Source organism: Diabrotica undecimpunctata, chromosome 2, assembly GCF_040954645.1.
Source record: "Diabrotica undecimpunctata isolate CICGRU chromosome 2, icDiaUnde3, whole genome shotgun sequence".
Taxonomy (NCBI): Eukaryota; Metazoa; Arthropoda; class Insecta; order Coleoptera; family Chrysomelidae; genus Diabrotica; species Diabrotica undecimpunctata.
In genome coordinates, this window is record NC_092804.1 from 108232718 (window position 1) to 108248827 (window position 16110).

At 33.6% G+C, this 16110-nt stretch overlaps 1 protein-coding gene across 1 annotated transcript in view; it reads left to right on the forward strand.

The window, feature by feature from the left end:
- The first annotated feature begins 866 nt into the window (after positions 1-866).
- Positions 867-16110, forward strand: part of LOC140434766 (uncharacterized) — a 108067-nt gene continuing 92823 nt past the window's right edge. The window contains exon 1 of the mRNA XM_072523263.1: positions 867-1162. Coding sequence (XP_072379364.1) covers positions 1084-1162 — 79 coding nt within the window. The 5' untranslated portion in view covers positions 867-1083. The remainder of the gene's footprint in view (positions 1163-16110) is intronic.

The following is a 16110-nucleotide window of genomic DNA, read 5'->3' on the forward strand; positions in this document are numbered from 1 at the left end:
AATAAACGCATTTGCCTGTCTTTGTTCTTGCGAACTTCTCGACCAATACAAAAACTTATCTATAATAGCACCAATGACTACTGTTTTGTGTGTGTTCGCAACACCAATGCAGGATTCCAGAAGAATTTACTGCACACAAGCGCCTTTTTAGGCCAATTTATCAGCCTAATTTTTACCTGCATAGCATGTGTGCCCTATAACACAGGCTATTATAAATTTATTTAGTCTAACTGAGAACTTAAAGAGCTGCTTGACTATCGAAGAAGATCAGTAATGAGTCGTTCTCCACTTGCTGATCTATTTATTTGCATAGCACATTTTTGTATATCGGCCAATTCTGTCTAAAATACGGTGGCATACGTTTCCAAAATTAACAGGATTTCTATCCTTTATCCTGTGCTATATGTACCAGCTCCTATACCTTCATCGGTTTTGTAGCATCTATATACCAACTTCTATATGAAATAGAATGTGTAGTGCCTAGAACTTGACTCAATTTTTTAGTAAAAATATCTTACATGCATGGCAACTTCTTACTGACATATCCAACCTAATTAAGGACCATCGTTATAGAATCTAGAAATGGTTAACTTTAAATTATTTAATTCTATTTATTTATGCGTAGAAAATGTTAATCCATATGTTTTCAATTTTCGCATATTGTCTAGAAGCATAATGTAATAATGAATAGTATCTCTATATTAAAAGAATTTATGTTTGTTTTTTTTTTACTTTTCACTTGATATCTGCCATTTCATTAGCAAGTCAATTTAAATTTTTTAACCACCTGGTTGAAACCCGGTAACCTTTAAAACGCTAAGCGGATACTCTTATCGAAGACATTAAACGATAATAACAACCAAGGTAGGCGCATGAGTCAGTTCAGTACGCGAACCGAGAGTATCCACACTGTTTCGAATTTCAGTCAATGAAAATTATTCGGAAAGCGTAGCTGGGAAAGCTTCGACCATCCTGTGACGTCAATGCTTAGCTCCCAATAGCGTGCGCATACGAATATTGATTATTCGGGAACATGGCTGATCTGTGAAAACATATGGAGAAAACCGATTCTGCATTTACAACATGAAATTCACTTTCATATGCATTGTCATCGTCATATCATGTAGTGTTTGTGCTTGTAACGATTTGGACATATTTTCCGGTAAGTCATACATGGATTTTCTTGACAAAATAATAATAGCAAACAATATGCAAAAAAGCGCCAAAAAAATCATCATATCCTAAAGTTTTTAAACCTCGTAAGTCCTTAAACTTTATGTATAAATACGTGTTACATATAATTACAATAATTGTTTCATGTTTGTGTCGTTTTTAAAAAATATCAGTAATATTGAACATTTTTTATCAAGATGTTTTTGATAATAATAATATTAATAGTAAAAATATCATATTACCGTATGTACATACCAGTATAAAAAATTTACTATAAATCAAAATACAAATACGAAATTAACCAAATCGTTACAAATTAGTCTTATAAGTAATTGTAATGTGATCGTGCTATTAGTATTTTTATTTTATAAGATTACGTTTCTGAACAATAACAAACAATGTATTAAAATTTTCACAAAAAATTACACTTATTCGAAGTTAAAAAAGCACATTTTAGGAGACGCAATCATTGTTATTTTAATATAATATGCAATGCACGTTTTCATATAAAACGCCAAATATTTTTCAGAAATCTGTCGCCTACAGAGTTTATTTGTTTTGTTCCTGTACTAAGAAAAAATACTATTTGTCAGTCATACACATTCATCTTTGCATACAAGTCTCCACATTTTGTTTTATTTCAATCTACCCTGTTCTGTTTGAATATAGCATGTGGTTTAAAATTACTTTAGCACATACTTCTAAAGTTTCCATTTCCATTTATCAAGAATCCAGTGTATAATTATCTTGTTCCATCTGTTATCTTCTTGTCGAAAAGTATAACCAGTAAATCTTCTCCTAAGACATGTTCCTTGAATGTATACACCTCTTTAAAAAGCTAAGTTTTACTGTGAATATAACTTTTTCTTTTCTTTTCTACTAATTTTATATTTTTCGTCCCTACAATGCAATACCATATGTCAAAAATTCCGAAGTGTACAAGTACTTGTGAAAAAAGTCTCTATAGTGTATTTTCAGAGTGTACAGATTGTATGATGCATAGAAAGCTTAGGATGTACAAATAACTAACAACGGTAGCAATTATTGTAATAAATTATACAAAACAGAGCTAAAGTCAAAAATATTTACAAACATTTTAGAAGCCGTGAGTGTAGTACATAAACATTACTACTTAATAGAGATGGAGGACGGTTATCATGTGGGGTAATTTTGAAATGTATTTCTAAATGTTAAGAGACGAAATCGCAATTTGTTTAGAAGAAAATAAACGACTAAAAACGAAATAAAAGACCAAGAGGGAAAGGGAAGACCAAGAAGATCGTGGAGACAAGAAGTAAAAGGTGCAATGGAAGATAGGGGTCTACAAGTAGATGACTGGAACGATCTCAAGCGTTGGAAGCTAGGTTGCGAGAAACGGCAGCAGCTGTAATAAACTCGTTATATATATATATATATATATATATATATATATATATATATATATATATATATATATATAAAACGAAATAAAATAAACGAAAGTTGGAATTGTGGAGAGGAAATATATCTAATGCAAAAAACCCATAATTGTTAGCAAATCTGGATGCATGTCTTAAAACTTGTAGGCCTATTTATTTTGAAAAATACTTCCTGATTTAAAAGTGACGGCAGGTTATGAGTGGATTAGAGACATTTCAAAATACTTCTGAATACCTCTGAATTACCAAACAAGAAATTCAAATAGACTTCACGTCAAGTGACAAAGCAAAAATATAAATTAGTAATAAAATACACGTTGAATTCTGGGTAGGCTTTTGAGTTGTCTGCACTGCATTGTGTGTAATATTACTACGTCAAAAATCCTACCTTCATAAAACTTGATTTTCTGAGATAAATGGTTTGACCAAAAAACATAAATGACATCTAGATGTAGGAAAATAACTGAAGTGCCAATTTGTAATATGTGCCCTTCTGTCCAATATCGTTTCTCAACTAATCCAAGTGGCCTAAGTGATACAAGTAAATTAAATCAATTTTTTAATATTTTTTTGTTGCTTTATATGCCACTTTAAGTTTACGAAGTGCCCTACGAGGGTTTCAGAGGTTTTCAATCGCTGATAAGACACACTGAATACCTATTTTAATCAAAAACGTTTGTGATAAAGTTTATGCGATTCCCAAGTTTTCAAAAGGATACGTTCCCTTGTCATACATGTTAGACATTACATGTCTTGATATCTCTGCTAGATAATAATCTTCAGCTATAAGGAATTCATCAATGCTTTGTGTAATTTAGGTCATAGTTATAGTATAGTATATATATATATATATATATATTTATATATATATATATGTATATATATATATATATGAATATCTAGACTACCGGTTTCAAGGCTTACAATATCTGGCTCATCATCAGACCACAGTACATAGGTCTTTGTTTTGACAAAAACTAAAAGCTAAAAACCATAACTACCAACTGATACCATTAATGTCTCATGTCTCAATGTATTAAATATTACGTCAATCCTTTTACTAAATTAATTTTTACAGTTATCATTTTGTTAACAGTATATATATATAGTACTAACTCTTCTACTTAATTACTTAATTAATAAGGTTACAGTTGTTTGCTTAATTGTTTCAATTTTGATTTTAAAATGTTTTGTATTAGTTTTTTATTCTGTGTTTCATGTTGTTGATTGTTGGCTTTTAGTTTCTACTAGAACAATGATCTATGTACTCTAGCCTGATGATGAGGCATATATTTTAGACCTCGAAACCGGTAGACTAGAAATTCTACTTCAATAAAAAACTTACTAAAGATTGTAAGATTAATCTTAAGTAAGATTGCGAGGATTGACTTATCTCCTATACACTAGTATTATGGACTCACATTGGCAACATTTTCAAAATTAATAGTGTTTAATGAAATAAAATAAACAATAATAAATAATCGGTTTCTGCTTCTTCTATACCTTCGGTTGTTGGCTTTTGCTGACTGAAGGTCAAGAGCTTTGATTACATTTCTTCGCCCTCTTTTGGTACAGAATTCGCCCTGGAAGTCTTAGTTGTTTCTACTATTAGTTCTTCTAATATCTGAATCTGGGCAGGATGCACTTCCGTCCAAAGAGAAATTTGGAAATACTTTTTATTTTCCTAATTAGGATAATTATTAGGAAAGCTGAAATAAGCAGGAGTATGACAACAGCAGTAGTGCGTATTCCTATTTATAGCCAGAATAAAAGATATTAGTTCTAAAAGTTGAGTTTGACCATGTGTCTCTGCGATGTTCAGTTTCTGAATTTTTATCTAGTGAGCTGGTATTAGTTTTATTGGAACAATGTTTTGCGACTTGAATCTATTGGGACGTTTTTTTTGTTGAAGTGCATTCCTTCAATAGTTATTGGTCTTTCTGTCATTAGGATTATGGTCGATTTGATATCTAGTTGCTGGATTTTAATTGGATGAACTATTCTTATAGCAAAGCTTTGAAAAAAGTTCTCTATAACTAGAGGTTTTGTGGAGTTATCTATATTGAGTATAGTATATTAGGATTTTACATGGCTGGAACAGACTGTGATACCGCTTTGTCCATTAACAGGTGTCAAATAGTTTTTTATTATTGTAATATTTTGTAGGTGGTAGTATGATGACAAACATGATCACATGATAATTTGGGATCGGGTAGATCTTAAAGTGTGTAAGGATTTTGTGAAATTATGAAGGAAATTATGTGCATTGTATTTGGAGTCACACAAACTAAAGTTTTAAATGATTTAGAAGTTCTTACTGATTTTATTAATTATTAAATTTCTAGGACAGATTTTGAAAAGATATATAAAAATCTTAACTATAATAAGTTCCATTTACAATTCATTTTTATTTTGGAGATTTAATATTTCATTGTGTAAGGCAACAATACAGCTGTCAATCGGCTGATAACTTTATATAATGCAATACTTCATAGATACTAATATTGCATTATTAGTATTTATTTTTTCGAAAAGTTTATCGAACCTCTTAGTAAAAGACTTTCCGTAAGGTAGTTCAATATTAAGTTTTTCTATGATTTAGTTTTTTTTTTCATTTTTTTTATAAAAATTATGTGCGGGTTTATATAATAGATCGTTTATATAATATTTAATAAGTCTTAGTCGGAATCTGGATGATCTGTGATTTATTCGATGGTGGTAACAAAGAATTAAAGGATTTGTTGGGCTAGGATGTTAGTAGGAGATTTAGCTTGATTTTTCTATCTCTTCAGCATAGTAACCATTATTCGGAATATTCTGAACCCTGAGATGATATTTTAGGGCGGGGACTTGCCTGTGAATACTTTGGGTTATTAGTAGATTTTTTTACGTATTTCTATGTTAATTTACAAATTTAAGCTTTCTGCTTTTTACATTTTTTTTGTTTGCTTTTCCAATAGTTTTCGTTTTATTTTGTTTTTCTCGGTGTATTATAGAGTGGAAAATAAAGCAAGTGAATCAATAATGACAGAAACGGAAATGTTCGGACGAGGAAAGAAACAATTTTGAAATTTATGTCAGGTCATGTGGAAAGATCAGAGAAAGACAGAGTGCTAAAGACAATGTTTTTTAAGAGACTAGACGACAAATCATTAGGACCTCCTAGGAAAAAATGAAAGGGTGATGTTAAAGCCGATTTATCTAGAATTGGGGTACAACAATGGGTCATAAAAGCACAAGATCGTAGAAGATGGAGGGCTATAGTCGATGCGACGAAAATTCGCCACGAGTAAAGCCAGCCGAGAAGAAGCATTAAAGAGTAAGGGATTTGTAACTTAGGTTTATGTTTTTTTCTTAGAAACGTGTCAGGATTTTGCAACGTCTATCTGAAATAATTTTTCGGCATTCTCATTCTGTTTATCAACGACTTGCTTTTTTTCTTTTTGTTTATTATAAAATTCGTTAATAAGAGGCTGGTATTGGTGTGTACGTCATTAATTGCATTTTTTATATATTTAAAGTTTATATATTTAAAAAAAAATAACAGATGAGAAGAACGAGGCATTTAGGACCATGCAACAACGAAAAACTAGAACAACAATAGACAGATACAAAAACTTAAAGGAGAGAGGAAAAACGCATACACCGAAAAAAGAAACGAGACTCGGAAAATGACATATTAGAACGGCTCGAAAGCCATATGAGTCAAGGAGAAACAAGAAAGTTATATCATCAAATAAATAGTATTAGAAAAGAATTCAAACCAAGAATCAACTATTGTAATGATAAGGAAGGTAACTTACTTACCAACAAAGAGGATATCCTTTTACGATGGGTAGAGCACTTTCGAGAGTTGCTGGAAGGGGAACCTACTAACAATATAGAGCTGGAATATCGAAATGAGGAACTCGTGGAACCCCCCTCGGTAGATGAAGTGAAAATATCTATAGAAAAACTAAGGAACCATAGGTCCCCAGGTAGCGATGGCATCCCAGCAGAGTTATTTAAGCACGGTGGAGAGCAGCTCACCAAGGTGATGCCAGAAATTGTTTGTAGAATTTGGTCTGAGGAGCAAATGCCTGAAGAGTGGAGCTTAGGCTTAATTTGCCCGTTACACAAAAAGGGAAACCAACTGGAATGCAATAATTACCGCGGAATTACTCTCCTAAATACAGCATACAAGATATTGTCAAATATTTTGCACGAGAGATTAAAGCCTTATACTGAAATATTTCTAGGAGAATATCAGGCGGGATTCAGGCGTGGACGTTCAACCATTAACCAGATCTTTACACTACGACAGATCCTTGAAAAAGCGCAAGAGTTTAACATAGATATGTATCATATTTTTGTCGATTTTAAAGCGGCATATGACAGTGTCTTAAGACCAAGTCTTTAAAATGCTATGAATGAGTTGGGAATTCCAAAAAAACTCATATGTTTGATAAAAGTGACAATGGCGAAGATGCTATCAGCAGTTAAAATTCAAAACGACTCTTCAACCCCATTTCAAATACATAGGGGATTAAGGCAGGGAGATGCGCTGGCGTGTCAGCTTTTTAATGTCGCCTTAGAAAAAGTTGTACGAAACGCTAATTTAGATAGCAGGGGAACAATATTTAATACTAGGGACTAATACTTAAGAACTAGGGCGAGAACTGCGGAAATCCTAACCGAGCTAGTAGCAGCAGCAGAACGAATGGGGTTACAGATAAATCAAAATAAAACCAAATTCATGGCGACTAACACAAACACAAGAGATGGAAATGTTGACACAAATTTAATCATCAATGACCAAAACTTCGAAGCAGTCAAAGAGTTCATATATCTAGGGACATCGGTTAACCCCAATAATAACACATCTGAGGAAATAAAAAGGCGAATAATAATTGCAAACAGGTGTTATCATGGTCTATCAAAGTACTTAGCTAACAAACGTCTGTCTCAAAAAACTCGTATAAGGCTGTATAGAACACTGATAGTCCCCGTTCTCACATATAGATGAGAGGCATGGACGCTAACAAAAACAGATGAATCCGCTCTATCCATTTTTGAAAGAAAGGTGCTACGCAAGATATTCGGAGCGGTCTGTGAGAACGGAGTATGGAGGCGTAGATATAACTTTGAACTGCAGAATATCTACAAGCATACGTTTCGTGGTAAAGATATTACCACTATAATTAAGCGAAACCGCCTGCAGTGGGCAGGACATGTAGCCCGGGCCCCTGAGTCAAACATGATAAAAAAGATTCTCACAGCGCAACCCGTAGGAATGAGAAGACGGGGTAGACCAAAGCTAAGGTGGATGGACGGGGTAACACAAGATGCCGAGAAGATCGGAGTCGGCAACTGGAAAATGCAAGCGAGGGACAGAATAGAATGGCGTAGAAAGCTTGAGAAGGTCGAGGCCCTCTAAGGGCTGTAGCACCAAGATGATGATGATGATATATTTAAAGGTTAAAGTCGAAATTATTTCTTTTGTAAAGGTTTCATATAGAATTGAAAAGGGAAAAAAGTTTGTGGTAGGTACTTTGAAATGTTTGATTATAGGTTAGGATGGCATGTTGTAGAATATCGTCTAGTGAATTGTTTGGGTTTTAAAGTCATAAGTTTTTTAATAAGTTCTACTGGAGGTTTGAAGAAGAATTGTTTACTGTACTTAGAATAACTTTTGATTGTATGTAAGGTAAGAATGAAATAATTAAATTCGATATTATTATAACATACAATCTTTTTTGGATAATTGTGATTTAAAAAATTAATATAATAATACAGTTAGTCCTAAATAATAAATACCCTCCCCATCTTATTATTAAACTATATAAAAAATTTCTGTAATTTCTTAAGAACCACCTTGATTCTTTTTTGGTTATATACAATGGTGGATTGATATAAAACTAGCCTTTGATAGAAAAAACAAGTTTTTTGGAATTAAATCGATTTATTTCTCAACATAGTCCCCTTTTACCTCGATACACTTAGTAAGACGATAATCCAATTTTTTTATCCCATCCGAATAGTACTTTTGCTCGAGCTCTTCAAAATAAGCTGAAGTTTCAGCGACGACTTTGTTGCGAAACGGCGTCCTCCGAGCCATTTTTTTTAGGTTTGGAAACAGAAAAAAATCGCTGGCGGCAAGACCTAGGAAATACGGTGGGTGTTCAACCAATTCATAGCCCATTTCTTATAATTTTGCCATGGCGACGGCCGATCGGTGAGCCGGTGCATTGTCTTGGTGAAAGAGCACTTTTTTGCGTTCCAAACCAGGGCGTTTTCGACGCAATTCGGAATCGAATCGATCCAATAATGCTGCGTAGTACTCACCATTGATTGTTCTTTCTTTTTCCAAGTAGTCGATGTGGATGATGCCCTTCGCATCCCAGAAAACAGTCGCCATCACTTTGCCGGCCGAATGTGCACTCTTTGCCTTCTTCGGCGGCCTTTGCCGCGTTTGCGCCACTGTTTCGACTGTTCTTTGGTTTCCGGTGTATAATAATGCACCCAGGTTTCATCAACTGTGATAAATCGCCGAAAAAAATCCTTCGGATCGCGCCGCATCATCGCCAAAAGCGTCTCCGAAGTGGTCACACGTTTTTTCATTTGATCGATTGTAAGCAAACGCGGCACCCATCGCGCGGATAGCTTTTTCATGTCCAAATGATGGTGAATGATGTTGTACGCGTTCGTAGGAAATGTTTAGGGTCTGTATTAACTCGCAGAGCTTAATTCGACGATCTGCCATAATCATGTCATGGACTTTGTTGATCATTTGCGGCGTGGTGACTTCATTTGGCCTTCCGAGACGCTCATCATCAAAAACACTCGTACGACCACGAACAAATTCAGCTTTCCAAAATTTTACTGTTGCTTTGCACATTCGTTTTACCCTTTTTGTGGAGGAACTTAATCACCGTGCGATACTCGACTTTTTTCATTTCTCCGAAAACACAAAATTTGCTTGCTTTTGACGGCTGTAAAAACCAAACTAATTGTTTTTAAAACTTAAAATTTTGACAGAAGTCATGTTATAAATGGCAAATGTCAACACCGAAACCATTTCGGTATCAAGTAGCGCCATCTATCAAAGGCTAGTTTAATATCAATATATCCTCGTATTTTATCTAGATCCACAGTCCTATTTTATTCAAATGATCTTCTTAAAATACAGCGTATCTGTAGCTTTTAAATCCAATATGAATATCAAATCATTAATCAATACAAAAGATGTACTTCCTATGCTACACAACTCTGGGGTTTAAAAGCTTTATTGTGCTTTTTGTTAAGCATATAGATACAAAAACACAGACATTTGCAATACTAACTCTGCTTTCTCCAACCATATTTTGTCAACAAACCACTCCTATTCGCTTCTAGATGGCAAACTCTTACACATGTACAAAAAGGGTAATAGATTATATTCTGGAATCTTATGAGATTGGTAGAGCTAAATCAAATGATATTTGATTGAATTTTTAATAAACAGCTTTTGCCATCAGAGCCTTAGCTAAAACTTTTAAAAAGTTAAAAGTGAATTCAATGCGATAGTTCAACTGATCTTACTGTATTGTATTCTCCACCCCATTTATGATGTCATTAGGTGAGTATTATTACATTAATCACCTAGTGTAGTTACCGGACTCATTATAAGTAGTTATGTTCTAGGATGCATAGGAGTACACAATAATTTAAAAGAAGGTTAATTCCTGTACTATATCCATCTTGGAATATAATTTACATCATTCCATTATTCAACCTTCGAAAGGATTACTTCCAATAATAATTGCTGCCGTTCTCTCTTTATCAGTCTCTTATTAAATTCAAAAGTAAGGTTGGTTACCTATCTAAGTTTACAACTAAATTATCTTTCGAAAACCATCTAGCTGCCCTTCTGGATTTAACAGCTTTTGTGGTTATCTCACATATCGTTAAAATCTATTAGATTTTACATAAATTTACATACTCATACATCGCTACAATGTGGCTATTAAAATCTTCAATTAGAAGGATATCCTCTTTTCCTTTTGCCTTATCTAACACATATTTTAGTGCGTTTAAAAATCTTCCTTTTCTCTTACGGTCGCATTGTCATTCATTGCAAATACTTTCGCTGTATATTAGCTGGTAATCTTGTATATGTTTTCTGCATTTATTTTTTACTAATATAGATATCCCTTCTGCTGCTCTTTCATGTTTGCATACTCCACTACATATGTGTGTATATTTACCTATAGTTTCCTCTCCTTGACCTTTTTTTTTGTTTCACTTAAGACTATTAAATCTGTGTCTAGATTTTCTACTTCTGGGAGCAAAAATACTTCGAGATTCGTTGCGATTCCTTGTATGTTCCACGTTCCCATTTTTATAGTCCCTTTGCTTTGCCGAAGTCCTATATTCTTTCCATGCAAATCCCAAGGCTGTGTTGGATTTTTTTTTGCATAATGATTTTTTTCGGGTAGCAAGTCCGGCACCTCAACCCCCTATTTTTCAGAGGACCTTTGTTATTGTTTGTTGATCAAAATTGTTTCATATTAAATCTAGGATCGTTATTGGTAATTCCATCTTGAGACTGAGGATCCATACTAGGAGGACAATAATAGGTTTGGATATGGGCTTAGGGTACGACAATGGTTTCCCCCGTATGGTATTAGGAGATAAACCTAAGCTCGTGTAGGCAGGGGGGCATCCCTGAAGTAGATCTGTCACCTACGGGATCATAGATATGTTATCCCCATTATCCTATTAAAACATCTTACGACAAATAAAGATGTACGAGTGTTCGCCTTATTACCTAAATAAACCTTATTGCTGATTTTTCCTCAACTAAGTACATTTCATTAACTTTGTTGCTTTTTAATTACACTAAATGATAAAATGTTAATATGTGACCAAACGCAGACCGTTATACAGATTCTGCAGTACCTCTGGCCTAACTTTTCTCTCATTTCCGATTTCTAATAATTCTCACTTTGGTCATTTTACGTCCCTTTTTTCATCGTGCGTTCTATTAGCAGACACTGAGGTCAATCAGGTCAAATTTTGAATCTATAGGTTAAATTTCCTCTACTATTCTTAAGCTATAAGACAGACACTATTTGTGTCTCTATAAGTTTTTTTTGGTTCTTTTACAAATAATATAGCTGGGTTGGTATATCAATTTAAAATATAACAAAAAAAATTCATGTCCTTGCGGACCACTTCAAAATAAATTTCGATTACAACTTTATGAAGATTCTTTTTTCAGGTTAGAATTGTAATTATCATTATGATTATTTAAGCATAATAATTCGTATTTAAAATTAATTTTACATATATTACTATATATTTATGTAATTTTTTTTGTTTATGTTAAGTAATACAATCACAAGTAATTAGGATGAGATCATAATTAACAATTAGGCATATTTTACTTATTTAAATCAACTTATATAATTGTATAACTTCAAAATGTGATAGAATATCGTAGATGTAGACTGTGGAAAATGTTGATTTAACAAGAAGTAATCGACTTTCGTCGAACTATCCCTATTTAGTACATTCTTTACAATATCGTTTTCACTTTTATTGTTTTGGAACTTTTGGTAGCAAGTCTAGTATTATAAACTGACTTTTTCATTATTTGTTGTTTTAACTTTTAAATTGGATGTCTTAGTAAACAAACTAATTTGTTTTTAACTTTTGTTTTCTTTTAAAAAAACAAAACCTTTTATTTTTTCCCAAAAGGTGAAATCGAATTAAACTTCGAGTTTACCCTCTTTGTATTATCCGATGTTTTAATTATGTACAGCAAAAGTGACCGGAGTTATACGAAATGATAGCAGAGCCGACCAGGAAGGTATTTTTATGCATCTAGTATTGTAAGGGTATTTTTTTGTTTCTTATTGTATTGATTATACATTATCTAATATGGGCAAGGAAAAACAATAACTACGTTGGGGATAGTTTTTCGTCGATGTAATCTAAATATTGTTTAAAGATACTGCTTATGGAAATATTTATGTTGTTCCCCTTAAATACACTAACATATTTTTAAATTAGATTACACAAATACGAATTCCCCTCATCTACAAGTAGTGATTTCTTTTACATCTTCCTACTAATATGTCAATTTTTTGACCTGTGATGATCTCTTTATTTTTCAAATTTCGTGAGGTAACCCGTACATTCATTTATTTACCTGCGGTCATTTCTCACGATATTTTTTACAGCCACTCGACAAATATACATATATATACATATATATATATATATATATATATATATATATATATATATATATATATATATATATATATATATATTCAGGGATTCTACAGTATTCACTGCCTCCCCTCGCTCAACCGTTTCCATCTCTCTCTGTTGTCCCATTCTCCATCGTTTAGACCTCTCTTACTCATGGCGTCGTCTACTTCGTTCCTCCAGGATTTTTAGGGATCTTTTCTTTTCCTCCTTTCTATGGGGCTCCATTCGGTTATTCTTTTTATCCATCTGCTGTCACTAGTTCTTCTTACATGTCCATACCACTTTGTCTTTTTTGTTCTATGTATGTTCGTATGTCTGTTTCTATTTATGTTCTTTGCTTTATTTCGTCATTACTTTTCCTATCCATTCTTGTTACTCTGCCGCATCTTCGCAGGCATTCCATCTCTGTTGCTAGTATCTTACTGCTGATTTTCTTGTTTATGATTTAATTTTCAGCCCCATATGTCATAATACTTCGCACTAATTTCGTTTGTTTTATAAATCTGTGTTTTTGTCCTCATATTTAGGTGTCTATCCCACCATACTGAGTTAAGCTGTCGGATTGCTGTTCTTGTTTGTCCTAATCGTTGTGTAATTTCTTCCTCTGTTGTTGCCTTTTTCGTGATTATAAACCCCAAGTATTTGAATTTATCCTTTCCTTTCATTGTTACGTTGTCATAAATCTGTAGATCTTCTATGTCTTCTTCACTTGTAGATAGGTACTCTGTTTTCGCGAGGTTAATATCTAGGCCAGCCTTGGTATATTCTTCTTGTAGTTTCTTCATCATGTAGCTGAGGTCGTCTTGGTCTTGTGCAATCACTACTTGATCGTCTGCAAATCTTAACGTATATAGGTATTCGTTCCGTACCGGTACTCCCATGCCTTCGCATTTTCTTTTCCATGTAGTCAAGGCTTTCTCTAAGTATATTTTGAATAGGGTTGGAGATGTTGGAACAATCCAAACAAGCCCTTTTGTTGTGATGATTCTTGTTCCCATTTTAATGGACACTTTATTTTCTTTATACAGAGCTTTTGTAGTTTCTATGAGTTCCGTCTGTATTTCTAATTTGTACATTGCCTCCCATAGTTCTGACCTTGGTACAGAGTCATACGCCTTTCTCAAGTCCACAAATGCCAAATGTATATCTCTATTTTTTGCTTTTTTCTTTTCCAACAGTTGTTCCAGTGTGTATATGTGATCTATGCATAATCTTCCTGCCGTGAAGCCTGCCTGATCCTTCCCGATTTTGCCTTTTATCGCTTGCTCTATCTTTTCTCGCAGTATCTTCCCATATAATCTTCCTATTGATGATATTACGCTTATTGCTCTGTAGTTTTCGCATCGTTTTCTATCTCCTTTCTTAAATATAGATGTCATATATGCCTCCGTCCATTCCTTTGGGAGCTGTTCTCCATTTATGGCTTTCTGAAATATGCATTGTATCATCTGGTGTAATTTTTTTGATCCGTATTTTATAAGCTCAAATGAGATGCCTCCATGCCCCGGTGCTTTCTTATTTTTGATTGCTTTTATGGCCGTTCTCATTTCCCTATCTGTTATCTCTATTTCTTGTTGTGGGGATCTGCTTCGTCTTCGCCTGTTTTCTTTTCCAATGAATTGTGGTCTTTGTTCTGTTAACAGTTCCTTGTAATAGTCCTTCTATTCTTTGTCATGTATATTTCCCAATTAAATTGTTTCTTTTGAGTTTTGTTTCAACCCTCTCAGTACTTTCCAAGACTCCGAAGTTCTTGTACCTCCTATGTATGTTTCAATATTTAAGCAGGTTCTTTCCCATTCTTCATTTTTTTGTTGTGTTATTTGTTTTTTCACTTCTCTATCTTTTTCTCTATATTCATTATAAATTTCTTCGTTGTTTGTAGTCAGCCATTTTCTGTATAGTTGCTTCTTTCTTCAATTATTCTTTTGTTGGTTCATTTATTTCATAATAGTGCTGTTTATTTGTTATATGTTCTTTTTCTCCAAGGGCTTCGAATGCTACTTGTTTTATACTCGCCTTTATATGCTCGTATATTTCTTCGATGTTAGATTAAATTCTATTAATTTTTGGTCTAGACGTTGTTGGTATAGTTCTCTTATTGATTGTTCTTGGAGTAGTTCTATATTGTATTGTTTTTCTCTTATAGTGTTCAACGGTTCTTCTGTGGAGGGGGTCTTGTTATGTTTCCAATTAATGCCCATTTTTGCTGTCAGTAGTTTATGGTCCGTTCCACATTATGCTCCCCTTCTGACACGCACATCTTTGATCTTTATTGTGGTATCTTGTTTGATTATTATGTAGTCTATTATCGATTTCAGCCTTCGTGTTTCTTGCGTCCATGTATATTTCTGAATATTTTTATGTCTGAAAAATCTGTTGGTGATTTTTAGGTTGTTTAGTTCGCATAATTCAATCAGACGTTCTCCGTAATATATAACGTAACCAAAATATATTAAAATTAATTTAAATACATGTCTTATTTTTGTATTTCTCGTTTCCTTAGGATCTTTATTTTAACCGGTGCTCTACAAAGTTTCACAGGTAACATTATTTTTAATTTCAACCGCTAGTATTCTTAATTTCGACTGGTCATCATCATCATCTTTGGCTCTACAACCCTGTGTGGGTCTTGGCCTGTTCAAGAATTAGTCTTTATTCCCCCCTATCTTTCGCCCTGGCTTTTCAATTTCTGACCCCTAGATTCCTCAAGTCATCTTCCACTTGAGTTTTAAATGTAGATCTTGGCCTGCCTCTCCTGCTGGTTCCTGGTAACCTGCCATATCCTAATTTATATTCGACTATGTTAAGCCAGTTAACTAATTCGATGTTCGTGAGTTGTAGATTGGCTAGTAAATTAGGCAAAATATTTTGCAAACAATCTACGTACACAATACCAGTCAGTGAAAAAAGTGGGGGTCTATAACTCTTATCTCAACATTTACTGAAAATCTATACTACAAATAAGATTCCCGATTTCTATGAGTATCTTCATCTTTGCAAATGTGGAAATTAAGTAAGTTATTTATTTTATCATTCGTAATTTGAGCTTTGTCAGTGAAAAGGGTCCTATATAATAAGTGATTATTATTCGCAATCCACCTAGTGGATTATAACCCTGGGGTGTCATCTCCTATCTGCAATCGTTCTTGAATCTTCAATTAAAAACCGTCTTCTAATAATTTATGCTTGATTTTATCAGCATTCTAGCTTTTTAACTTTCCATAGTCATAGCATCGTCAAGAATTTCTCTCTAATCGTCCCTATCTATCGCCTTTCTCCG